This window comes from Mugil cephalus, chromosome 9 (assembly GCF_022458985.1).
Source record: "Mugil cephalus isolate CIBA_MC_2020 chromosome 9, CIBA_Mcephalus_1.1, whole genome shotgun sequence".
NCBI classification, from domain to species: domain Eukaryota; kingdom Metazoa; phylum Chordata; class Actinopteri; order Mugiliformes; family Mugilidae; genus Mugil; species Mugil cephalus.
In genome coordinates, this window is record NC_061778.1 from 2658488 (window position 1) to 2684709 (window position 26222).

Here is a 26222-nt window from a genome sequence, read left to right on the forward strand (position 1 = left end):
CCACCACCACCGCCACCATCATCATCATCATCACCCTAAACGCCCCCCCCCCCCTCCCCACCCGCCCCCCCGCCCCCCCTGCTCCAGGAAATAAAGGAGAAGAGAAATAAACAGACAGGAGGAGGAGCAGAGCTGAGGTTAGACAGGTCACCTTATCCAGCAACAAGGGAATTATGGGTAAATATGTCGTCTTATCTCTGGTTGCTCAACACCCCTTTTGTTGCCCCCCCTCCCAACCCCGCAGCATATATCTCTCGAGGATCTAATACACAAACCTTGCCAGTCTCCACATCAAACCCCCCCCCCCCCCCCCGTCTAACACCCTGACCCCTCCTGGCAAGAAGAAAAAAATTATAATAAAATAAACAAAAAAATTAGCATAAGTATCAGATTAGCTTGTGTCCCCCCCCCCCGTCCCTCCCCTGTTTGACGCCCCCCCCCCCCACAAAGGCAGAGAGGGTGAAGCTAAGGACCCACACTACAGGGCAACTGTGTCCCTGTCCCACAGCCGCCCCCCGTCCACCGTCCCCCCCCAGGATATGCCCGTTCATTTAAACCTCTACCACAGACTGAGCTTAGTTCCTCTTCTACAGTTCAATCTGGTGATTTCTAAACCGGCACACGCAGGGGCACCCCCGCCACGGACCCCTCCCCTCCTCTTCCCTCCCCCCCTCGTCTGTCCAGCCCCTCCTCTTCCTCTCTCCTCCTCCTCCTCTACAGGTCGCTCTCCCCGTACAGGGCGGTGGAGAAGGACATGTAGTCCAGGGCTCCGGGGACGGCGTCCGGCCCCGAGTAGGGCGCCATGCGGGCGATGCAGTACTCGGCCTGGTCGGGCGGGAGCTCTCTCCTCAGCTCGTCGGCCGTGATGTAGTTCTGACGGACACAGAGGGACAGGATTAGTCATTATTATGTCTACAAATAAAAAAAATAATAGTTGTTATTGAATGAAATGTGTTTGATATGAAGGTTTTATATCAGAATTAAATATTTGCATGAAACTCGTCAATTTACTTGAATTTAGTAGTAATCCACAATCACCTATTGTCTCAATTTCAGTCATATTTATTATCATTTTCCTTCATGGTTACAGCACAAAAAGTGTTTTTACTAAAGCTTCGGATCAGAAAAGGACATTAAAAAATAAAAATTTAATGGGGATTTAATTTTCAAAGGATGAACAAAACTTTAAAAACTGTTCTAATTTCGTTTTTTTTGCTTCTAAAAATAAAATAAAATCATTAGAAGACAGAAAAAATGTGTTTATCCACTGATCCTGATAAAGAAAAAGGCCTTAAATTTCAATTGAAATTAAAATTAAATCAAATAACCAGTCACTTTTTTTGTTTTTTAATGTCCTTTTCTAAAAGGAAAATCCAGTGATCAAAACATACACGAACGTTGAAACCAATGTCATTATCGATCAATTAATTCTTCATCGATTCCCTGATCAATTCCTCCAGGGAATATTTGGTTTAGAAGAAGCAGGCGTTTGTAGTTTCGTGCAAACAACAGAAATTTTATTAAGTTTCTAAACAAGAGATAAGAGCTTGTGTGAGTAAAGAAGCAAAAAACTAGGGAGGGTTTTTAGAGCAGTTTGACATATATATGAAATTATTCTAAATTTGGCCAAAATGCTGCATAAAACCTATGACCATCAGGCTGTTTGCGCCTTTATTTTGGTTTGTTTTAGTTCCAGAGCTGTTAAAAAGTTCCTGATGAATCCTGATTTCTTGACATGTGCCCAGAGTTTTTTTTTTTTTTTTATCGGAGAACATGTTTCCTCCACTCACCTTATCAGCGGCCAGGATCTTGAAGGAGGCGATGACCTGGTCGGCCGTGTCCGTGTCGGTCGTTTCCCTGGACATGAAGTCGATGAAGGCCTGGAAGGTGACGGCGCCGCTGCCGTTCGGGTCCACGATGCCCATGATGCGGTTGAACTCACTGTCGCCCTGGCAACCGAGATTTGACAGGTTAACCCGGGAGAGACGCAGCTTGTCCTCAGACATGTAAAATGAGTTATTATCACTATATTATTATTATTATAGTGTAAAACACGAGGGCCGCCGTTAATTAGACGGAGCCGCTCGCTGACGTCCTCGTGTTTTACATCAGACGCATGCAAACAGACAGAACACGATCACTGGTTGATGTCAACGAGGACACAGACACATGGAGGCACTAAGGACAAACACTTATAATAATCTGGATGGTCCACATTTAAAGAAATGAGGTTTCTCTTCAGCTCCTCGTCCACCAGGGACAAGAAGAAGAAGAAGAAGAAGCAGGAACTAAACAGGTAGATGTGACAAAATAAAGACGAGCAGCAGGAAGCTCAGGGAGAAACAGCAGGACGTCTGCAGGACACGTTTAGGTCATTAAAGCCAGATTCAATCATTAATCTCCTGAGACACAAGGGACTAGTAGAACAAAATAAGCATCATCTTTGAACTGGAAGTAGTTTTTGAGTAAAAATTACGTGGACACAGGGATTATTTCACTGTATATGACAATTTAAGTCCCCACATGAGGTCGCCGGGTCTCAGCAGGTTTAAGATTAAATGTTTGAATAATATGTGAAGAAAACTTTTGGATCTAAAGTCCTGAGCATCACTCAGGTGAGTCTCATTTAGCCTTTAAGCAGGTTAACGGGGGCTGGACCTGCAGACGCCCTGACTGAGCTTCATCCAGCAGCAGCAGCATCAGTACCAGGCTGTTTCCTGTCGCAATGAGCAGAGCCCGGAAATCATCTGAGACCATCTGTCCTGATCGCTTCTGTAGGACGCCACGGCACAGCGGCAAAGGAGGAGGAAGAAGAGGTGGAAGAGACAGAGGAGGCGGAAGGGACAGAGGAGGTGGAAGGGACAGAGGAGGTGGCGAGAGGATGCACAGAAAGTGAGGAGTGAGGATGGTTAAAAAACCAAAAACAAAGATAAAAGACAGTTAACAGAGACAAGTTTGCAGCAAAGTAAAAACCTGACAGACAGGCGAGGAGGAGGAGGAGGAGGAGGAGGAGGAGGAGCTGAAGCAGCACAAAGCAACAGAGACCCCCGGTGGACAGACAGAGACATGACATCTCTCCGGTGGACTGGACCCTGCCTCGACCCAGAGCTCCTCAGGAGCCTCAGAGCAGGAGAGTCGACCCTTCGCTCATTTATAGCTTCATCACACAGACAACGACGGCAGCATCCACCACATGGGAATGAATCTTATTTATTTATCTTTTATTGGATTTTGGCTAAATTACCTGTTGTCTTAAAATGAATTAAAATGAATCCAGATGTTGTTAAAGTTAGAAAGTAAAAGTTTTTATGCTGCTTTAGAACCAACTTAATTGTACCTGGACAAAGATAAGTTTTACTATATTGTAAAAAATATTTTACAATATAGTTGATTACTGTCATTTATGAGTATTATTCCATTTACTATTAGTTTGGTTCAATAAAAGAACGTGAACTCTATGAATCCTAGTATTACAGAGGGTTATTGTTTTATTTTTGTATTATTACAACTAAAAACAATAAAAAAAATGTCAGTTTCATCATAACAATCAGGATGTTTGCTGGTCTGTTAGATGCAAAGGTACAAAACAATATATGAACAGGAAGAAATAGGTTGCATCTCGTCCTTAATGCTCAAAAAAATAATTGTAAACATAATTTAATTAAAATAAGCCAAAGCCAAAACATATCAGTTTTTCCAATATTCTTCTCCTGTTTTGGCCGCGTACCTTAAATAATGTTTCCTGAATTATTTTTCATCCATTTAATGATTGTTGGAGATTTTTTATTCAGTCATTTTCAAGTATCTCTTTCTTTTCTTGAGTCAACCTGGTATATTTCCTAAATATGTAACATCAAAAGTAAAGTTTGTTCTGGTGAAGGATCTGGTTGCTGATATATCGTCCATCTAGTTCCTGCTCTCCTGCTCAGAGCCCTGAGGAGAAACCAACCAGCCCCCGTCCCGTCCCGTCCCGTCCCGTCCCGTCCCGTCGCTCCTACCTGCTTATCGTTCTCCACATCGTAGCCCAGACTGATCAAACAGGCCTTGAACTCCTCGGCCATCAGGGCCCCGCTGTGGTCCTGAGGTCGGCCAAACGCCCAATGACAGAGCACCACATGGTGAGGAGGGGCCGCACATGGGATGAGGGTGGATTGAGTGGTGGTCCACAGCATGCACAGAGGAGGGGGAGGGGGATGGAGACATGGAGGACGGAGGGACAGACATGGATGTTTAGACAATGTCAACACACAGACAGAAACGATGGATCCTCTCAACGCTACACACTCAGACTAGCTCCTCATGCACGAGTTTATATGGATCAAAATAAATAAATATGATGTGAAGGAACATTTCTGAGCTACGTCCTCGTGCATGAACATGATCAGGAGTCATGTTGTAAAATAATAAAAGGTGACGTGATAAAAAGACACGGTGACACAGTGACACAGTGAGATGGGTGAAAGATGGCGGCGTCCTCCTCGTCTTCAAACAACAACCAACCACCACCACAAAAAAACACAACTCTGGTGACACATGGTGCTTTTTTACACACAGAGTAGTAACATCCACAATTAATTCTCCTCCCGGATGATTTTTCTCTCGACACTAAAGCGTCAGGTCCCTCTCTGGCCTCTCGGTTAAATTAACCCCCAGTCACCAGCAGTGGGCGCTCACACTCGTCTACACCCACGGCTGAACTCCTGCCGCCCGCCCGTGCACAACATCTGGACGAGTACTCACCCTCCTGGCTCCTCTCTGACCCCCGTCTAAAGTCTGGACATTCATTCGGTCGTGTTACAACACAGAGGAACGACTAAACCCTCACATCAAACTGTTCCCACAATCGACTCTCAGCCTCAGACCTTCACATGCATCAGTAGGACGAACGCAGAATATTTAAATCTACATTTGTTTTATCAATCATTACTCATAAAAAATAAGGATGCAAACACCTAAAGCTGAATTATTCTATGAAAACGCAGCTCAAACACTGTGACGTGTGAGTAGATGTGGTGGGAAAGAGCCGGAGCTCCTGCCTGACCTTGTCGAAGTGGTTGAAGGAGGCGCGGTACTCGTACAGCTGCTCCTGGCTGATGCCCTTGGCGTCGCGGGTCAGGATCTGGTTCTCCACCTCGTTGATGGTCCTGGCGATGGTGGTCAGCAGCTGCTCCCAGCCCACGCGCAGGTGCTGCACACAAGAGTTTAGATAAAACAGTTTAAAAACGTATCATAAAAACAACTTAGATTTGGTTTTAATTAGCTTAGCCCCTTTAGCTCTACTACTGCGCTGCGGCTAAGGAGAAACAGTCAAAGATTTGGCTGGAATTACTTTTAAAAAGATGCAGATTCTAAAACCTGCAACGAGGGAAGTAACACCTGGAAATTTATTAAACATCTGACGATGCAAAGCATTTTATTAAAAGCTGAGAAATGTAGAAATTTAAGACCATTATGGGTTTAATCTGGGGTGGTAATAAATGGATGTAAGGATTTAACACTTGACTAAATGTAATTTAAGACCTACAATGTAAAATGCACTCGTATTTAAGACTTTTTAAAGCCTTAAATTAGGATAATATAATCCCTATTTAAGTTATTTATATAATCCCTATTTAAGATTTCACACCGGCACCGTTTCTAAAGAACCAGTTTGACTCCGGTTTCAGATAAAACCTGAACCAAACCCGTCCCTCAGACTGTGTGAACACTTCACTCCCATTAGAGCCAGTGTCTTATATACCAGCGTTACTGAGTTATCACAGAAAAAAGATGCACATTAAAAAGGTAAAGAAGACGTTTGGAAGATAAGCTAAAATAAGAGGAGCTAGTATTTAAACTCCTGTGATGTGGGTTTTAAGGTGTGATGTCAAACTGTGGAATTAATTATAAAAAAGATAAAACTAGAATATTTAGACTATGAACTGGATGAATGACGACTATTATATATATATATATATATATGTGTGTGTTTATGTTTAAGAGCTGCAGGAATTATAAGACTTTCTTCTTGTTCCGTTTTGTTTCTGATTTGAGGCTCCACATCAGCAAAATAAATGAAAATAATAATAAAGACCTGCTCATTACGTGCATATGGATGGATGTGTGTTTCTGTTGTGTTGTCAGCTTCTATTATAACTAAAATAGTCACCTCCATGGTGTAGGAGGTGTACTGGTTGTCAAAGATCAGGGCCTCCTGGATGAGCTGGTGACATCCCTCCAGCTTGTTGATTTCAGGCATGTAAGACATGATGTTGGTCTGATAGTCCTTCAGACTGGTCAGCTGGTCCTCCAGGGTGCCGTTCATCTCGATGGATATCCTGCCAATCTCCTGCAAACGCAAACATCACAGAGTATTTACCATCCTGTTAATGCCACTTAAATAAACCTTTAAACTAGTTCGACGTCCTGATCAGTGCAGATATTTAAAATGACTGGATAGGATCCGAATCTGGATTCAGACTTCAAAACAAAACGTCTAAAGAAGAATAAGAAAGAAGAAGAATCTCATCATGTCACTGCAACAACAGCTACAAAAACTGAACTCTGCAATGTTTAACAGACAAAAGTTTCCTGGAGACGGATCTGGAGACGTTTAGAGAGAAGAGATGAGACACTACATTAACTCTGACTGGAACATTCACTGGACTGACTCTAGGAGACGACTTTAGGAAAGATACTGAATATTAAAATATCATCTCTGGTGCTGTAAACGGCATCAGTGACCTCAGCTGGTCTGGACGCTTCATCAGAATAACTGAGCTCATAAACCTTGACCTCTCTCCTTCTGTCTTTACAGCTCTGGTTCTGAAAGCTGTGACAAACATTCAGCGTTCAGCTCGTACCTCCATCTTGGCCTGGATGTAGGCGCCGACCGTGTTGGCCTGGGTGGCGAACGTAGCTCTCAGAGTGTCGTTGGAGTTCTGCTTGTTGAGCTCGTCCTGCAGCGCGTTGTCACGCAGCGGCACCATGGCCATCGCCTAAAAAAATTAAAAACAAACATGCATACATGAGATATGAGGAACACAGCTGGAACCTGCACCTCTGCAGCATTAAGACTGGACAAAGGGTCTGTGATAACACTAGTGCATGAATCACCAAAAGCATCAACTGAAACTAAAAAGAGTCCTTTTGAGTTGAAGCTCGTGCAGACAGACCCACCTTCTCCCACTTGTTGTCGATGCTCTCCGGTGTGATGGTGGTGTAGGGGTTGGCTCCGCTCAGCTTGATGCCGTTGCTCTGGGCGATCTTCTGCACCTCGGCCTGGATGGACTGGATGGCCTCGCGCTCCTTGTTGGCCTCCGACAGGGTGGACTTGAACTGCTCGTGGGCTGTGATCAGACCCTGGAGACAGAAAACACGACGAGAACTCGTCACCGACGTGAACATGAATGTGCGTTTCCTTCCCACGGATTCGCTCGTGCTCCGGCCTCTGACCTGGATCTCCTCGATGTTGTGGACGATGAACATGTCCTGCAGGTCCTCCATCGCTCCCTCCATCCAGTTGTTGAAGGGCGCCGCTCTCTTGGCGTATTCCAGGTAAAGCTCATCTATCGACTCCAGCTGCTTCTCTGTCCTCTGTGGGTGGACGATAAAGAGACGCACTTTTAATGGAGACATTTATATTTAGTCATATTTGTACATAGAAACTATTATTAGATGTAGCAGAGGCACGAAGCTGCACACTTTCCTTTCTTTCCTTCTCTGTTTTGTTGCATTTATTCATTTGTGTTATGAGCATGTGGTGGTGTCTGAGCTGCCAAATGGAACTGGCCTTTAAGGGATTAATAAATCTGAATTTGACTGGATTAATGACAAGTTGATATCTAGTTAATATTTAGTTTGGTTTCTGGACTCCTGTCGATTAGATTCCTGACATCCACAATTCAACGTTTGATACAAGCTATAAAAAATCTGTCTCCAGAAAACTTTGCTGACTATTAAATAACTCTACTTGTGTCTGATCTGAGTGGAATCATTTCTCTGTTCAGGGCTTTTACCTTTCAGAAATGCAGCTTTGCTCCGTTTAGAGCAGCTTTAAACCTGAAGGCTAAGTCAGTAAAAACATGTCTGAACTGCTTCAGTTTCACAGAGGAGCATCGCAGGGAAACGTACCTCCAGTGACTCTTTGCGGCTCTGGGTCAGAGCTCCCAGGACGTCCCACTGATCACAGATCTTCTGGCAGCGAGCGTTGACGCTGGCGGAGTCGTAGTAGTCCAGTTCACTAGGAGACACACACAGAGCAGAAGTCACAGCTCTGTAGGTTTGGACTTACCTGTTCATACCAAATATCGGTATTTTTTTCTGTTATGACATGAATTTTTAATGTGACTGCACACTGGTGTCCGAAAAATGAAGTGGCCGAACCCAAGAGAGTTGTGCCATAAAAAAAAGTGCTGTGTCAGTTTATTTGTTTGTTTTTTATAGACTGACCAGATGTCCCAGATTTCTGGGGACAGTCCCCGTTTTGAATGACCTGTCCCAAAAAATGTCCCCAATTTTAGCTTTTTATGAATGAGAAAAAGAAGGTTGCGCACAGACTACAGTTATTACGGTAACTGGCCACGCTGCTACTGACATTACAGACAAAGTAGTTTAAATATGTTTAAATATGAATAAATATGTCAAGGTAAATGAAACTGTAATTGACTCTGTTTCTTCATTTCATCTTGACACATTTATTTTTTATCTCTGAGCTGTAAATGTCCCCAGATTTCCACATCAGCAGGCAGCGCTAACATGGTTCACTGGTTCATATATTCACATATTCAGACACTGTTTTGCCAACTACTTTTGTATATTTGTTCATGATGCCAATTCTGTAATTCCTTTGATTTTACTGTTTATTTTATTTTGCTAGATAATACTTATTTTTGTTTTACTTTAATTTAACCTCATTTTATTTTATCTTTCTTGTGTTTTTTATGACTTATGTGCAATGAAGCTACGGTGACAAAGTAATTTCCCTTGATCATTAAATTCTGTCTCTGTCTAAGTCTAAACCTGTTTTCCTACTAGTGTGGTTTTATTCTACAATATTTACTCATCATCACAGTAAAACAGTCCGTCCTTAGTCAATCTGCTGCATTAATTCCTCTGTCAACCAGTAGAAAATGTTGTGAACACGTGATTGTGCGTGAAAAATTTCTCTCCTTACTTGAGCTCCTGTGCGATGGCGGCGATCTGCTCCACTCTGTCCTGATGAGCTGCCAGGTCGCTCTCAAAGGCCTCGTGTTTCCGTAGCAACGCCTTCACTTCTGACAGGGTGGAGGTCTCGTAGTCTTTCTGGGTCAGCATGGCCTCCTTACCTGCACACACAGAAAACACACACACACACACTTATCACACACACACTTTCCTCCAGATTTAACCTGAACTACGAGAAAGACGATTTCATGTGAAATGTGCGTCAGGAGGAGAGGGTGGAGGTACCGTCGGTCCAGGACTCGTGGATGGCAGCCTTCTGGTGGAACTTCTCGGCCAGATGCTCCAGTCTCTCCAGACGTCTGATCTCGCTGAGGATCCACTCCTCGTAGCCCTTCTCTGCTCCTTCCAGGGTGTGCCACGCTCCGTTGATATCCTGACAACCAGCAGCAGAGTCCAGTCTACAACCTGCTTCTCTTCCTTTCATCTCAACGCTACAATTTAAGCTCATTCAGGACATTTTCTAAAGCACTAACGGACTAATTTCTAAACTCAGATACGATGAAAACAGGAATATTTTATACCTGAATATAAGAACTTACTTTAAAATGAATGCTAATATGTTACTGAGCTCATCCAAATAAATTCACAAATGACCTGAAGCTTCTATGAGTCATTAGAAAGTTTGTTTAAAACTTAAATCTGCAAAATATAACCATGCATTATTTATTCTTGTAGATTTAATGAAATCTGGGATTGTTTGTGGGTGCATGATTTTTTTTTCATGCATATTTGTATTTTATTCTTCTTAAAAGAATAATGATAATAATGATGCATCGTGCATGGACGTTTTTCCTAATTTGAACTTATTTGTCTGAGTCCTGGAGCTCATACGTACAGACACCATGCGTCCTTCTGACGGCATGAAGGCAGGTCTGTTGCTGAGCCTCAGTTTGGTCTGCAGAGTGTTGAAGCTGATCTCCAGCTGACATTTCTCCTGGACCTGCAGACAGAAGCGTCTGGGCATTAGCGGACAGACTAGAGGACATGTCCTGGTCTAAAGGAAGCTGCGGAGGTTTCTCTGACCTTGGGCGGTTTGTGCACGCAGCGGTAGTCTCTGAAGTCCTCCTGCTTGGCCTGCATGTCATTCACCGTCTTCTCCTGAGTCCGGTTCTCCAGCCAGGGGATGGTCCGACGGATCCACTCCAGCAGCTGCAGGTAAAGAGGAGGAGGAGGAGGAGTGACTCAGGGGGACACGTGGACGACAGGCATAAACGTTTTTTCATGTTTCACACTCACGTCGCTGGCCAGTTTCTCGTAGTCCTCCATCATCTGCTCGTTCTCCTGGTTCACAGCCAGAACTTTGCAGATGCGGTTCGCGGCTGTCTCGGCCTATCAGGAGACAGAGTGATGAGCGGCGCCCGCAGTGATTGGATGAAACACTCCACTCACACTCACTGTGACCAGAGCTGGTTCATAACAGGATGCTGCACGCTGCGCTAACGTCGCTAAGCTACGTGTCTATTGTTCATTAGTGCCTCAGCCTGGACCGTTACATCGTCTCCTGCCCTTTAATCTGTGCACACACTCCACACACAGGCAGTGAACGTCTTCAAAAAACTGTTTAAGCACAAATTATTAAGTGCAAAAACTCATATGACTCATATAACGACATGCTGCTGACGGTTAGTGGAACGTGTCAGAATCAGCTTCAAACTCCATGCGTCTCCCTTTAAATCCTGAGAAGTTACTGTACATGAAGCTCTGTGGTCCACGTCTCAGCGTCTGCCTACGTCTGTACACTAATCAACCACTGGAATAAAAGAACAGCACAGACTTTACATCTACCGCACGCCTTAAAAATAAGATTTACTGCATCACAAATACTTCATATCATTTACTTTTAAATGTGACAATAAAACATCATATAGTAAAAGGAACATTTTGATCTGAGGGGGGTTAGTAGCTGAAGAGAAACTGTGGAGCGTTTCTCACAGGAATGAACACAAACTGGTCTGAGCAGAACCAAGGTTTCCACATGAGAACCGTGTTTTATACCAGATCTCAGAGGAAACGCGTGTAAATCACACGACACCTCAGCTCCAACTCCAGAGACGAGGATTTAAACTCAGACCGTAAGTCGATCATTTCTGTGGACGCCCAAAAAAGACCCGAAACAGAAGAATCAGAAAGCGTTTACTAGTGTCGTCGTTTTTTCCCCAGAGTTCCCATCATGCTCCTGTTCTGGATATAATTCCTGAGTTGCACTGAAGAGATATAACGTTGTTGGACTGTTAACGGTCTAAACTCCAGCGCTTACATACAATGAGGAGAAACAGAAGCTGAAAAACCTTCCTGCTTCCTGGAAACTTTCTATCTGGGTTCAAACTTTCTGTGACGACCGATGGAAACACTGGCGGGTGGTTTTGGTGTTAGTGTGAAGCGTGAGGAGCTCACCTTCTGTGCGCCAGAGAAGGCGTGATAGAAGCAGGATACATAGGTCATTATGGCCTTCTCATCTGGCCTCAGAGTGCCCACGATGTCTACGCATCACCAGCAGGACAGAAAGACACAGAGAAACAGAGAAACAGAGACAGGGTGAAGCCAAAGCTACACAGTCCTCGCTCGCTGAGGGACGTGAGAGCGAGAGGAGTTACTGAGCGAGACAGCGACGCCGCCTTTAGATCCACAGCTTCAAGTTCCGCCTGTCACCAGAGAAAAGGAGGAGGAGGAGGAGGAGGAGGAGGAGGAGCTGGAGCCACGAGTTCAACGTCAGGACACAAACACACAAACGCTTTAATGAAGCTCATCGACTCAGAGCAGCTGATTTAGAGAATCTGTTCTCAGGTTAAAGTCTCATTTAGTGAAAACATACTCTATTATTAAACTATAGAGAGTATGTACGTGACTTTTCCAAACCCACACTAGTTCATATGAATCATCATCGAGGTCAATTGTCCTTAATTTGATCTGATAGTCCACATTTTACCCGGTCTCTCTGTATTTACTGATACGTTTCACTGCTCAGAGCGAAGTGGCGTCGATGCACATCCTCTATTCTCTTCATATTTATTATATAAACTGAACTAAAGTCATTAGCTCTCAGTCTTATCGAGAGTTTTTATTTCAAACCAAACGTTCTGTAGCTTTTCTGTAACTCATTCGAGTTTTATTTTAACACTAAACAAGTCACCAAAAAGCAGCGGCTGCTGAATGAAGCGAGGATTCGTTTTGACCTGCGGCTAAACGAAACGAAGCGCTGGTGGAAGCAGTAAACGGAGCATTTCGTTTGATTCTAAGAGTCTCTCTGTGTCCTCGCGCTCGTCATCGCGAACACAAACCTCACGAGACCAGAGAGGAACACAAACAAGTCCTGAACGAGCTCGGAAATTAATTAGAGGAAAACGAGACGATTTCCTGTCGGAGGTCTGCAGGGAGACGAGACGAGGGGAGGAGAGATGGGAGTCGGAAATTAAACGAGAAGCAGGTACTCGCTGAGACTACAACGAGAATGGATGAGAAGCGTTGATGTGATCTGTAACGTCTCCAGTTTAATGATCGTACGGTTCCTCTGAGGCGGATTCATTAATAAGATCCAATCAGTTCTACACTCAAACACTTCGCCAGCAGCTTTTCTTTTATTTTGTTTGGATTTCATTTGATCCCCTGCTTTTATTTCTTATTTTATATTATTATTTTATTCTATTTGTAATTTCCTCCATCTCCTCTCAACCGTCACTTTGAGGGAGCAACAGAAACCAAACCGGTTCCTTCAAAGGATCAATTAAATAATCTCCTGCTTTAAATCATGCAAACATTTCTCTTTATGCGTCTGAATTTCTGATCCGATGAAGAGAAGCCAGAGCTGCTGCTGCTGCTGCTGCTGCTGCTGCTCCATAAAAGGAGGAAATCCACCGATTAACGCGGAGGGTTCACGACCGTTTGTGAATATGAGGAAGTGACACGTGGTGATGCCAAGATCCAACAACAATGGCACGAAATATTTCTTTTAGGTGCCAAATGACAAAAACATTCATCTGAACTCTGCGGGGTCAGAGCATCGTAGCGTTTACAGCTTCTTTCATCAGCTCATCGACAGTCACACGGTTCATAGTTGTGTTTGTGTGTTTGAGTCCCAACAGAGAAATAAATAAAATGATAATAATGATAATAAAAAAAATAAAAATAACAGCGTCCTCGTTGATGAGACAGTGAAGCCATGCTGGACAGGAAGCAGCACCTTGTTAGTAACAGGAGGTCAGAGGTCAGGTTTTTGGGGGGGGGGGGGTACCTTCTGAGCTCCAGAGAATGCATGGTAGAAACTGGACACATAAGTCATTATGGCTTTCTCATCTGGACGAGCAGTGTTCACAATGTCTACAAACGGGGGGAAGACGATGGTTATGAAGACACACACATGAACATATATATACACACACATATAGACACACAAACACAAACACAGGCAAGACGGGGACGTGTGATTATACACGACAAGACACGAGGACACAGTTTATCGTCCTACACAGACGGACACACGAACTAAAACATCAGGTAACGTTCAGGTTCTGCACATCCTGCGTCCATGCAGATGGAGACGAGGGTTAAACTGATCAGAGGCTACGTTCACATGCACAAAAACACGCTGCAGTCAGTCATTCAAGTTACACGACCTGCAACATCATTTTAAAATAAAAACATAAAAGTGATGTCAGATCTGCATGAAAAGACGGAGGGGAGGGGCCTCGCTGGGGGCACGGAGACGCAGTCGTCTTACCTTCAGCGTCCAACATCTTGGGGATGTCCAGGTGCTTCTCAGCCACCTCGAAGGCGTTGTTCAGGTTGGTCACGGGGTCGTCCTGAAGTCACAGGATTTTATTATTTATTATCAGCCACGTCTTTCATTTGTCCTCAATTTGACTATTTATAAAGGTTTTATCCAGCTTCTTTTCAGCTAATTACTAGATGATGCACATTTCCTTTCAGAATCCGTGCGCAGCAGATCGTATTCATATCTAATTATAAAATGTAGAAACGTGTGAGTGCGTCAGACCTTTCTGAGGCTGTCGTAGTCGATGAGATCGGGTCTGTGTCTGTGGATCAGAGCGTTGAAGGCGAGGCCGTCCTTCCAGCTGTTTCCAGAGGAGACACGAGGGTTCAGTGACGTTTCATTTAAAGGCTTTTCTGCTCTATCATCTTTAAGCTGCGTTCACAGACACCATGTAAATGCACCTTTACACTTGAGCTAATGACAGACAGGAGGGTTGTCTTTGTACTGAGGTCACGCTCCTAGTTTCTTTTTTTTGCCTTTTAAGTTTAAAATCCTAAATAACACATAAAATGATTAAAGGGTTTTACTTTGCATCTGGATCTGACTTTCTCCAGCAGGGGGCGCCCTTTCTATACAATTATGAACTGCATATATTCGAAGGAATATTTGAACTGTTGCAACACAAAAGATTTCATTCAGCCATGACAACCAGCTCCTGTTATTAGTCTCTAGTAGAGTACGTCCACCTGCACGGCTGCTCCATGCAGCAGCACAGTCACAAAGTGTGTGCAGCTCCTCTGTCTTTAATTCTTATAAAAACCTATCTGAACTGGGGAAGAGCATCATTTTTGGTGTGTGTGTGTGCAAATGCATAAAGAAATCTTGAATCTTTCTTTTAATAATTATTAAAAAAGTTTCCGTGCATCCTCGGGCCTTTAAAACTCCCAGAAAACACTTCTCGTCGTCCATCACTAGGACAGATGGGTCGTACAGAAACCACATGTGCATGTGTGAGAGTTACCTAATGTGGAAGTTCTGCACGTTGACGTTCTTGTAGGGAGCCGTCTTCCTCTGGCACCACAGGAGAAGACCCTCCTTGGCAGAAGTCTCTGCAGAGAGAGGAGGAGGAGGAGAAGCAGGTTTTGGTCAGTGGTGGTTTGATGCTGGTGGTTTTACTGGCGTCCTAACTAGAAACGGCTTCATTCTCATCATCGCTCAAAATACGAGGATGTTTTTGTTTGCTGAACATCAGAAGACGAAGAAAAAAAAAAAACCTCAGTGACTAATAAACAGAATAAAAAATGTGACTCAGTATTTTGTTCCTTGCAGAAGCCCACACCCACCACAGCTAACTCAACACAGGCAGCTTTAATTAGCCGGTTAGGAGGAGTTAGGAGTAAAGCTCCTCCAGTCAACACAAACCCACACACATTAATACAGAGGAGAGCCATTCATAAAAAAAAAGGTTGGGTTCTTCATCAGAATCAAGGATCCCTGCAGGTCTGTTTCACACCAGAACTATTCCAGGACCGAGTGACGGTTTATTAGCTCATTAGATAAATGAAATAAATGAATCGGTGATAAAAATAACAGAGTTTATATTCGGGTGCAGCTGGAAATGAATCAGATCATCAGACATGTAGGTCAGAGCCGCTTCGTCCTGGCTCCGCTCCACCACCTCTCACCCCACGATCTACACTGTGTGTGTGTGTGTGTGTGTGTGTGTGTGTGTGTGTGCGTCGTTACTTCTACTCTACTTCCCACAATGCATCTGACTCATGTGCATGTGTGTGTGTGTGTCTGTTAACAGACTCCTGCAGGTCTTTGTCGGCTAATTAATCTTAAAGGAAACCAGGCAGCAAACAGAAGCAGAGTCCGTGTCCTTCAAGGTGCTCGTCGTCCTCAAGGCTTTTACTCATTTATTTATTTTACTAGAAATGTGGGACAAGTGAGCAGAGGAACGACATTTAAACCAGAGACTCTTCTCCCTCGTCCACCTGCGCTCTACAGTTATTCATTTTACTCGTATTATTTTTTCCATCCTACTTTACGTCACCGCGGTTCCTCGTTACGTTCATGTTTCTATCTGTATAAACTGTTTTTCATTACAGGACGATACAAACAGTTCTAATCTGGTTTTCGTCCACGTTTGGACACATCTGACCTCATTCCTTTGATGGTGTGAACACACAATGAGTTCTGGGTCATGTTAAAGACCCCCCGTTGTTTCTAGTCATTATTCCTTAATGCAGACAACAAACACATCTAAACCATTAAAATAAAAACGTGTGTGGTTAGTTGTTGATGTAGGAGGAGTTGGGAGGAGATGCGTGGAGTTCAGTTCTTTACTCAGTTATTGTCAGTGTCTTAATCTGCTTATAAAAACTTTACAGCTTGTTTCATAATGTGGATCATCTCCACAAGTCAACAACCGGCCGGTCACGCTTCTACAGATCTGTTAAAGAAAAGAGCTTTTAGAATATTCTACTGCACCACAATCGATTTAGATTGTGGCTGTGGACGCGTGAGGAGACGCATGTTAATTGTAGGTGTGAAGACGGGGACTTGGTCAAAAACTGGGGACGAATTGACAGTGTGACTGTTAATCTCTCCTGGGTAGAGATCAGATCAGATCAGACTGGGTAAGAAAAGTGCCTCTCATCATCATCTATCTCCCACAATGCTTAGCGTGTGTGTTGTATGCTGCAGTGGGCGGGGCCTACGAGTTGAGGACTTGAGTTTGAAGTTTAAATGACCAGAACAAACTTTGTTCTTGCTCTCTCAGCTCTATGAGCGACACATCCACTGTCCTTCAAACTAAACTAAAGGGAGGAGTCACACCTTCTACAGAGATGTCCTGGATGGCGAAGCGGAGGATGATGGTCCAGATCATTCCCAGGGTCATCTTGGCGTTTCCATCCACGATTTCTGCAGGAAACACACATAAAAACAGTCCTTTTAGTAAAATCTTCTTCGTACTGTGCAAAGCATACACTCAAAATAGGTGTAAACATCCATTTTTCTTTTAGTTACACTTCTAGTTTACGATATGCATGAGCACAAATAAGTATTCTTTAATTATCCACTCTAATAATGACGGATGTTTCTGCAGTATTGGCTGGTGCTTTGCATTAAATTCAGGAGACAATGGGGGCTGACTGAGGTTGACAGTTGCTCCCATTGTGTGTCGCTGGTGTGTGAGCTTGTGTGAGTGAATGGGTTGATGTGTTTGTGACTGTACAGAGCTCAGAGAATCAATAGGTAGAAAAGCTCTACACAAAAGCAAAACCATTTACCGTTACCGATAGACAATAGTCTGAATTAGCGCGCTAACAGACGGATGCTAACATGAGGGAACCTGACTGCAGACGTCTCAGCGCTAATGGAACGTAACAGAATAATCCTCACTAAAGTTATTCGCTGCCTCCACAACCCAGTTAAAGTAAAAAAAATAAATCTATCTGACCAAACTAGTGATGCAGTTTGGATGTTTGTCTTGTTCTCACATGTAAATAATCTGAAAACTATTGTTCAAAATAAAAAAAAAACAGGTCATTTATGTCTGAAAACCGTACTGAGGTTTGGCTCCACCTCCGCTTCTTACTATTCCTTCCAGGGGAATGAATCCCTGCTGCTTCTACAATCTCATCACATCTGCTGCTTCATGTAATAAAGCCAACACACCCACACACAGCGTCACTAAAGGTCCAACAGCTGCTCAGCCTCCGTCACTCACAATAGACTCGTCTCTAATCATTAGAAAACCAATCATCTCCGTACAGATGTTTCCATTAGAGCCTAGACTCAGTTATTTTATATGTAGCTTTTTATATTCTATGCTTTTATACTGTCAGGCTGTTATTGGTTTCTATCCTGTGCACGTTTGTAGGTTCTCATCCAACGACAAGAACGAGTTCATTAGAGCTGAATATTCACAGCCTCCTGCACTGAAACCTGAGAGGTGTCACATACCTGCGACCTACGAGGATATTTGGCGGGTTAACAAACACACACACACACACACACACACACACACACACACTAGACAACGGGCAGGAAGTCATGCGTGATGCAATGTCAGCGAGCAGGTAGCATGTAGCATGTAGCATGTAGCTCACATTCCACTCAAACACGTTCTGAAACTACTCATCAGTCCTTTCATACTTTCAGTGTCTCTCTCTGTTTAATCTGAAACTTTCTCTTCCTAAATAAAACTAAATAATAAAGCAGTGGTCTGATGAGCATCATGTCACTGATCTGTTCCAGTGAGGGGTGAAAGGACGACGAGTGACTGATGAATACTGAACCTGGGCAGCTGATAGAAAGAAGAACATTAAAGCAGAACAAATAAACCCTCTGGAATAAAGTCACAGAAATAAAGCAACGCCAGTTTTCTAGAGCTGAGAGTCTCCTCCCTACTTCCTGTCTCACTTCCTGCATCATCAGATTTGAGCTTTTTGTTTCAGTGGAGCACATGTTGATAATGATGATTATACATTTCCGCTCAAAGGTTTTAGAACACTGCAGTATTTCTATCCTTTTGTTTATTGCAACGCACGAAAGACGCAAAAATATTCTTATATTCAGTAAAATCTTTGTGTAGTAAGAACAAAAAAATCTGTTAGTGGGCTAAAAGTTCTTGTCTCTGAACAAAACAGAAGATGTGTTTCTTTGATACACAGATTTTTTGCCAAATAAACAACTGAAGTTAAAACAAAAATCCTGGAATCGATATATAACTCAAAATCTATTCTAACCTTAGGACTGGTCACAGTGACCGTGTTTGTCTGGTTTAACGTGTGAACTCCACGGGGTTAAAGTCCAGAGACTCGGTCGTGGTTCAGTCCGTGTTTAAAGCTTTTCATCTACACTTTAGTGTAACTTCTACTCTGGACTCCTTTCTTTAACCTTTGACCCGTAGCAGAAGGTCTCAGACTGAACTCCTACATCCTACAGATCCTACACATCGTACAGAACTCGTCACTTCTTCCTCCATATGACATTTTTCTTTCTGTCAGTTTCCAGTCGCTGACCTTCAGTGGGCCGCAGAAAGAGCCACAGTGTGTGTGCGTGCGTGCGTGTGTGTGCGTGCGTGTGTGTGCGTGCGTGTGCGTGTGTGCGTGCGCGCATGGCGGCCATATTTTGTGTCGAGCGGTCAGCAGTATGAGCGGCGTCATGCTGCAGGAATGTCACGGCCGTCCTGACAGAGTAGGAGAAAGGTCACTGTCCTCCAGTTGGCACACACACACACACACACACAGACACACACAGGCACACACACACACACACACACTGTCCTCCGTCCTCCATCAGCAGCAGGGACAGAGCCGTCTAACTGCTCTTTACTTGTCTAAACAACTCTGGTACAATGTAACACAACATTTAGTCTGTGCACAGACTCTCAGGATTAAACGTCTCAGCACAAAGACTTCGTATAAAACCAAAGATCTTTTAAATGAAAAAGTCTTCTCATATACTTCACTGTTCACTTATTCTGCCAGGACTTAATGTGTGGAGACGTGGGACCTCATAACCAAACTAAAGACAAAAACAATCAACTTTCCTGCTGCAGTCAGGAAATGTTCTGACCCAGAGTAAGACGATTAAAATTATAAGGGTTAGAAAACAAAGTTGTTTGTAAAATCAAATACTTCTGTCTCTGAATTAAAAAACAGACAATAACTGTTAAAACTATATTCGTCTTTGGATGTTATTGTGATTATTTTAATCCCGTATTTGATCCATGTCCACGTTAGATGGACTGATTGCAGCGTCGTCTTTTTTTTGTGATTATCTGTTCATTTTTCTTTCTTTCTGATGTTTTTGTGTTGGTGAGATGATACGAAAGGTGAGAATCTATCATTTTATCACACTCCAGTTCTACATTTGTCGCAGAGCGTTCGAACTCAGCGTGTGTGTGTTTAACTAACAGCAGAGTGAAGGACGGACAAATAAAAGCTCCGTCCAACTAACAGACCGACCAAACTTCATGCCTGCTAATCCCAAATACAGAGAAACTAAAGCTCAGGTCTCAGGAGGTTAACTGATGTGACTGATGAGACTTTCTAATAGAAACTAGAACAGGAATCACTCTGAACTAGAACTTGGCTCGGCTCAGTTTATTTTAAAAAAAATCTGCTTCTAAACTATTTTTCTGAGGAGTTGGAGATTTGTGGTATTTCCACATGATTTGACCTCCTCATATTTATCCTGCTCTGTGTCTTCACTTCTGTTTAAACCCAAAGTGCTGCCAGACTCCAGCGTTAAGGCCTGATCTTTGCTCCCGTCGTGTTCTGCATCTCCCTCACATGTGGATTAATCCGTTAGCGACGGGAAACCGCAGCGAGATGAAGGAAGGAGGAAGGGCCTTATATTTAAAAGAGGGATTTTATCAGATAACATCAGAGCTTTCTTTTTTTTTTTATTTGTTTTTAGGCCCCGCCCTGTTTGGTTTTGTGTGGATTTCCACTCGCCACCAAGACGACGGTCTACGCCAGAGTTCTCTCTCCGACTCAGGGGTGAAAAGTTGAGAAGATGATGAGTGAGCTCGTGGTTCCCGCTGAGGTCCTGGACCTCGTTCTACTCCTTTTAACTCCACCCTCATCAGACGCTTGTGTCGGGAGCCGTGTGGTGCGTGAGTGTTGCGCTCACCCTCCGCTCCGATAGACACCAGTTTGACTCCCTTGCTGGCGATGAAGTCCAGGGCTTTGTTCACGTTGTTGATCTTGTGGACCCTCATCTTGCCTCTCTCGGGCTTGGGTAACCGTTCGCCTGAGGACGGAAACACACACAAAAAGAGCAAACACAAAGTGAGTGAGCGGGTTCCTGCGGTGACGGGAGCCGAGCGTGTTTCCACCGGCTCAGCACAACGGCAAGTCAGGGGAGGTTAAAGCTCACGAGAACCGGAGAGAAAAATGAAAAACGAAGCCGCGTGTCATGTCTAGTGTCGTTACTGTCCTCGGAGTCAGAGCTGCAGGCTGCAATTAAAGCCCGATTAGACGCCTGTGATCAATACTGAGGTTGGAAACTGAGAGTCTACACCCTGCAGAGGACAGGGATGTCGTGCATCTTCGACATGTGAAAATACTTTTCCTCTGAATCAGTCGACCGCTGCTTGGAAACGGTTATCACAGGGCTGTTCATACAGAACACCCGATTCATTTTTAATTTACCGGCGTTTTCTTATAAGAATAAAAAAAAGTGTTGCGCGCAGACTACAGTTATTACGGTAGCTGGTCGTGCTGCTATAAATACGTCAAAATAAATTAAACATATAATGATAATTTTCCCTGTTTGATGACATTTAATTCTTTTTTTTAAATCTTTTTTTTATCCAGATTTCCACGTCAGCAGCTAGTGCAAACCTGTTTTCCTACTAGTGTGGGATTATTCTACAATATTTACTCATTATCACAGTAAAATAGTCCAGCCTTAGTCAATCTACTGCATTAATTCCTCTCTCTCAGTAGAAATTGTTGTAAACAAGTGATTATGCATGAAAAAAAAATACCGTAATATACCACGACAATGTGACATACATCTTAGTTATCACTCGGTATTTACCTGAGATGACCTCCAGCAGCAGCATGAGTTTGAGTCCATCCCTGAAGTCCTCCTCGATGTTCTCGATCTGCGTGCCGGCCTTCCTCAGGTGGGAGTTACACCACGCCGTGAACGTCTGCAGCACAAACACAAACAGGAAACACGGTGAGAAAATGTCCCGCCGGCTTTTAAGGGATAAAACAAAACACTTTGAACTGAGAATGAAAGAAAAGTTCATTTCAATGGGCAGGAAGGGAAGGGAGGTCAGAGAGCTGCTTTGATAAGACAGGAAGTAGCTGGAGAAAAAAGGGGGAGGAGCCAGACGCTCGAACACAATGAGAACTATTGATCTGAACGAATCATTTAAACTAGAAGTTCAAAGATGAAAAGGAGCCAACAAACAGCCGCGCCCAATATAAGAACCTGAACAGCAGACGCACATCATCCACGAGGAATGTGATCAGATATGAGGAACAATCCTTTATGAAGGAGTTGGAGCATTTTCTTATCTTCATCAGGAAGTCAGAAACGTAAAATCGTTTCAAGGAAGAAGAGGCTGAAAATGATCTGAAAACGTGTGAAGCTCCAGGTTTTAAGTTTCTGAAAGTATAAAGACGAGCTGGAGCTTTTAGAGTGAACGTCCATGATGTGAAAGATGAATAAATGTCTGGTTATAGACGTTTAACTAAAAGTGCTTTACATCAAAGTCATAAAACAACACGTAAAATCACTGCATGAAAGTATAAGTACACAATGTGAACGTGCGACGGTGCTGCAGGTTATTAAAAACCTTCCAGATGTGCACAAAACGAAAAGACAAGAATAATAAAATACAAGTAAAGACGAGACTTATTATCGTCTTGTCTCCTCCTCCTAAGAACAGCTGGACTCTAGTTTTAAATGTGAGACCATCATGACGGCGGCTCTGACAGAACCAGGTCTCAGGTCAGAAACTAAACTAAACCCGACTTGTCTCTTTTAGTTTTTATTTTTTATTTAATTTGATCCGTTCTCAGTCTTTCACTCAGGTGGTAACGTTTCAATCCTCTCTCGTCTCATTCGCTGTGAGTTCACAAACATTATGACAGGGAGCTGCTCGCTGCCCGGCCCCTCCCTCCCTCCCCCCTGCCTCCCCCCCGCCGTCCCACTCTGGTCACCGGCACAAAGCGTCCATTGAGCCCGGTGGATAATAGCACCCTTCAGCCCCCTGTGCTCTCCCCTCGGCCAGCTCTCCCTCCCCCCCCCCAGGCCGGCCGATACCAACCCCCCTCTCCCCCAACACACAATTACATATCTACAGAGACCTGGACTGTCCGGACAGAGAGGAAGGAGGGAGAGGAGGGAGAGGGGGGAGAGGAGGTTTCACATAAACAAACAGACATACAAAGTTGGTGGGGAGGAGAGCGGAAAGACAATGCCTCCCCTCCCCTCCCTCCCCTCTCTACCTCCCCCCACGGAGAGAGAAAGCAGCAGGAAGTGGCACTGCAATGACAGGAAGTTCCAGCTCAGTTTAGCTCCGAGCGAAGACGCATTCATCGCGTCACCAACACGGAGCCGCGAGACGAGCCGTCGACAGCTCGTTTACGTCCCCGTCCTCCGTGTGGGACACGGTCCAGCTTCTGGACACGTCTCTGGACTTCACCGTGTAAAAAAAAAAAAAAAAAACACGCGAGTGAAAACACTCACACACCCACAACGCACTCATTTTCCCTTCACTCATCCGGCGTGGACGCTCCCAGCGAGGGAGAACAGGCCGGCTGTATGAAACCCTAAAGGTTCACGGAGGAGCAGGAGGAGGAGGAGGAGGGAACCCAGCTGCTCCGGAGTCGGCCATGTTCCCACAGACAAACACGGACAGGTTGAGACCTGCAGCCTGAGAGTCTTCATGAGAACGTAATGTTCAGAGCGACGCCTCATGTGCATGATTTTAACCGGCTCCATGTGACGTCAGGCACCAGAGGTTTATCCACGTGTGGCTGCAACTATACGTTCAGCTCAGACTGTGAGATCGGTTCATGGTTAAACAACACAAGCTTCATTTATTTTTCATAATATGTTTGGAAGACAAAGCACCATAAAGTTTTTTTAATCTATAATTTATAATGTTCCACAAAAAAAAACAAAAAAAACAATGATTCACAATCGATTTTCCCAAAGAATAAAAGAACAAAACAAAAGTCGCTCTGCTTCAACAACACCCGCTAACGCTGCAAACACTTCTCTTCCACTTCTTCCTGTTGTCCAACCAATTATAAGACACGTTGTCCTCTACATCGCGATGTCATCTGGAAGCATCAGACGCTCGACCTGAGCAGATCTGGTACCTGCACTGGTCTCATGTTTACGATGCTACTGTTCACAGAGCTAATCTAAACCAGCTGAGCTCAGGTTTAACTCGTGCAAAGACACTGAAAAGTTTATCGGAAACTTGTTGTTTTTTGCACCATCAGCTGTGACGAGAACGCCCATGCTCTACTCCCTGGCCTCCACGCCGATCAGCGCCGAACAAAAGCTCGTTAAAACTAAAATATCCTCCCAACACACTGAGTGTTTACTCCTCCCACTTCGTCAATAAACATCCGTCTGAACTGCACCTGGATCTGCAATGCTAATGTAGCTAATGTAGCTAACGTCCGGCCGTAGCTTAAAGTCATTTAACCAGTCCAGAATGAATCCACCTCCAATTCTGCTCATTTCTGTTTGAACACGTCCACGTGTTAAACACGACACATCCGGAGGCTCTTCATCAGGTCTGAGGGAGCAAAGCTCCGGTGGATTGTGTTCAGTCAGATTAGAAGTAGTGGAGACACGCTTCACGTCTCTGGCTGTCAGGGTTCAGTCATCCAGTCTGAACCATGGGACGCTGGGGCAGAGGAAGCTTTCTGCTTCACTTCCTCCTCCAATAAAACCGCGCAGTAAATCTCAAAACATGTCAAGTGGGCAAACTCGGCTAAACTCAGGAGAAGGAGTATCCATGAAGGCCTGCGAGAGACGGTTCAGTTTTTACTCTGTTAACTAGAGCTAGTCTAAAAAAAAAAACTATAATTCACATCAAGTTTCAAAAGATGCGTCATTCTCTGCATCCTCTCGTGAGATTGCACAGCGAGATTCAAACCCATGACTGAACTCTGAGAGCGTTTTGGATTTAAAACCTAATGACGACACAGAAGATCTGCACAAACGCAAAGAGTCAAGAAAGTTCACGTCGTCATAAACCTCTTTCATAACCGAGCAAAACGCTTTCAGAACTGAAATATTTCTCGTAATATATCATGAGAATTAAAACCATTCAGGGAATCATAAAGAACCCGGCAGTAAACGCTCAGTTAACCACTAAATAATAAAGAGTTCTGATTTACTGCCCCTCGATAGGATGAAACTATTTACAGCGTCATGGAAGTCAAAGGTAGCGTCTGTCGACAGCTCGATGATGAGCTCGTGATCTGGACGGACCTTTGACCCCCTCGTCAAAGTCTCATAAACTTAACATATCACCTATTAACTCCAGGCTTTACGGTGAAAACCAGGTTTGTTGTGTGGTTAAGGTTTCATGACAGAAGAGCTTTAATTGTCTAATCTAGTTGGATTAAAAGGCCGTTAAATGTGCCCGTGTGTCGAGCACAGATCAGAGCTCAGGACGCAGATAACGAGCTGGAGGCAGAGCTGCAGAGCTTTACTCTGGAGGCAGGAAGCTGCTGTTGTTATCCTCTATCTGTTACATAACACAAGAACATGTTATTACCGCAGCGCTCTCTATCCTTTAAATATAATCACGCTGCTCTAAAGCTGCTTTTGGATATTTTACACACTGGCAGCAAAGATAGAGGAAAAAAAAAATCCAAAACATTTGCAAACATTTGCCAGAAAGAATCTATTAAATTAGTATTAAAAGGCTTAAATCTCTGGCTGGTTCTTCATGATGAGGCAGCTTTGTTTCATTTCTGTGTTTCCATCCCCGACACGTCTGTTAGTTTTGGACAAATTGCTGCAGAATCTTGTGGTTTTTCTTCACATTCCAGCTGCGGCTTTGATGGAACTGTGTCAGAGAGTGACGCAAACTTAGAGGAGCTCGTCTCCGATTTAAAAAAAAAGGTAACAACATCGGTTTATCTTATCGGGTTATCTTTCTGCGCAGGGCTGTAAACCATCCAAAGCTTTCTTTTTTATACAGTATCTATTAATCTAGCATGCATCATGTGTAGACTGAAGATGGGCTGGCCCTCTCTGATGTCATCATAGACATGTTTTTAAAGCTCAGTGCTGGTGATGCAGCTTGGTTTTAGGAGCATTTATACATCTGTGTGCTGGTTGTTTGCTCTGTAACTCTGCCACTAAAGCTCAGTTTCACTCAGTACTTGAAGTTGTAGTTGATAACTTTGGTTAGTTGCACGCTGCACCGTGCAGATCCATGTCCAGGAGGATAGATCCAGAGTCATGCGTGACTAATAAAGTTTTGAGGTGGAGCTGAAGCCGACAGATAGCGACCTGTGATGACACCCACCTGTCACTCAAAGCGGCCACGCCTTCAATTCTGCAGAACTTTAAGCTGTGACATCATTTAAACAGATACGGTTTAGCAGATATGTAGGAAGCGACTCCACTAAGAATCTAAAGGAGCTGCAGCTGTTGGTTCTTTTAATTTCTCGGCCCCAGATTTTGTGTGAAACTGTCGCTGCGTCTGGAAACGGTCCCGGACATTTTTGTGTGGAAACCAGAGTTCTGCTAATGAGCTCTACTGGGGTCGACTGTTTGATCTCACACACACACA

The 26222-nt window shown here is 44.0% G+C and overlaps 1 protein-coding gene across 4 annotated transcripts in view; it reads right to left on the reverse strand.

Moving 5' to 3' along the window:
- Nucleotides 1-71: 71 nt before the first annotated feature.
- The window catches only part of actn4 (actinin, alpha 4), a 52138-nt gene continuing 25987 nt past the window's right edge, over nt 72-26222 (reverse strand). Inside the window, exons 2-22 of one of the 4 annotated variants that reach the window (XM_047594116.1) lie at nt 21476-21590; nt 20564-20683; nt 16754-16840; nt 14934-15021; nt 14195-14273; nt 13919-14000; nt 11599-11684; nt 10441-10533; nt 10228-10353; nt 10040-10144; nt 9430-9577; nt 9155-9305; nt 8113-8221; nt 7435-7575; nt 7159-7341; nt 6843-6977; nt 6149-6328; nt 5042-5188; nt 2707-2772; nt 1791-1949; nt 72-873 (exon numbers count right to left, since the gene is read on the reverse strand). In XM_047594116.1, the coding sequence (XP_047450072.1) occupies nt 715-873; nt 1791-1949; nt 2707-2772; nt 5042-5188; nt 6149-6328; nt 6843-6977; nt 7159-7341; nt 7435-7575; nt 8113-8221; nt 9155-9305; nt 9430-9577; nt 10040-10144; nt 10228-10353; nt 10441-10533; nt 11599-11684; nt 13919-14000; nt 14195-14273; nt 14934-15021; nt 16754-16840; nt 20564-20683; nt 21476-21590 (2559 nt within the window). In that variant the 3' untranslated portion in view covers nt 72-714. Of the gene's footprint in view, nt 874-1790; nt 1950-2706; nt 2773-3998; nt 4080-5041; nt 5189-6148; nt 6329-6842; nt 6978-7158; nt 7342-7434; nt 7576-8112; nt 8222-9154; nt 9306-9429; nt 9578-10039; nt 10145-10227; nt 10354-10440; nt 10534-11598; nt 11685-13432; nt 13519-13918; nt 14001-14194; nt 14274-14933; nt 15022-16753; nt 16841-20563; nt 20684-21475; nt 21591-26222 lie in introns of all 4 variants that reach the window. The other 3 variants (XM_047594115.1, XM_047594114.1, XM_047594112.1) reach the window with 3 other exon arrangements.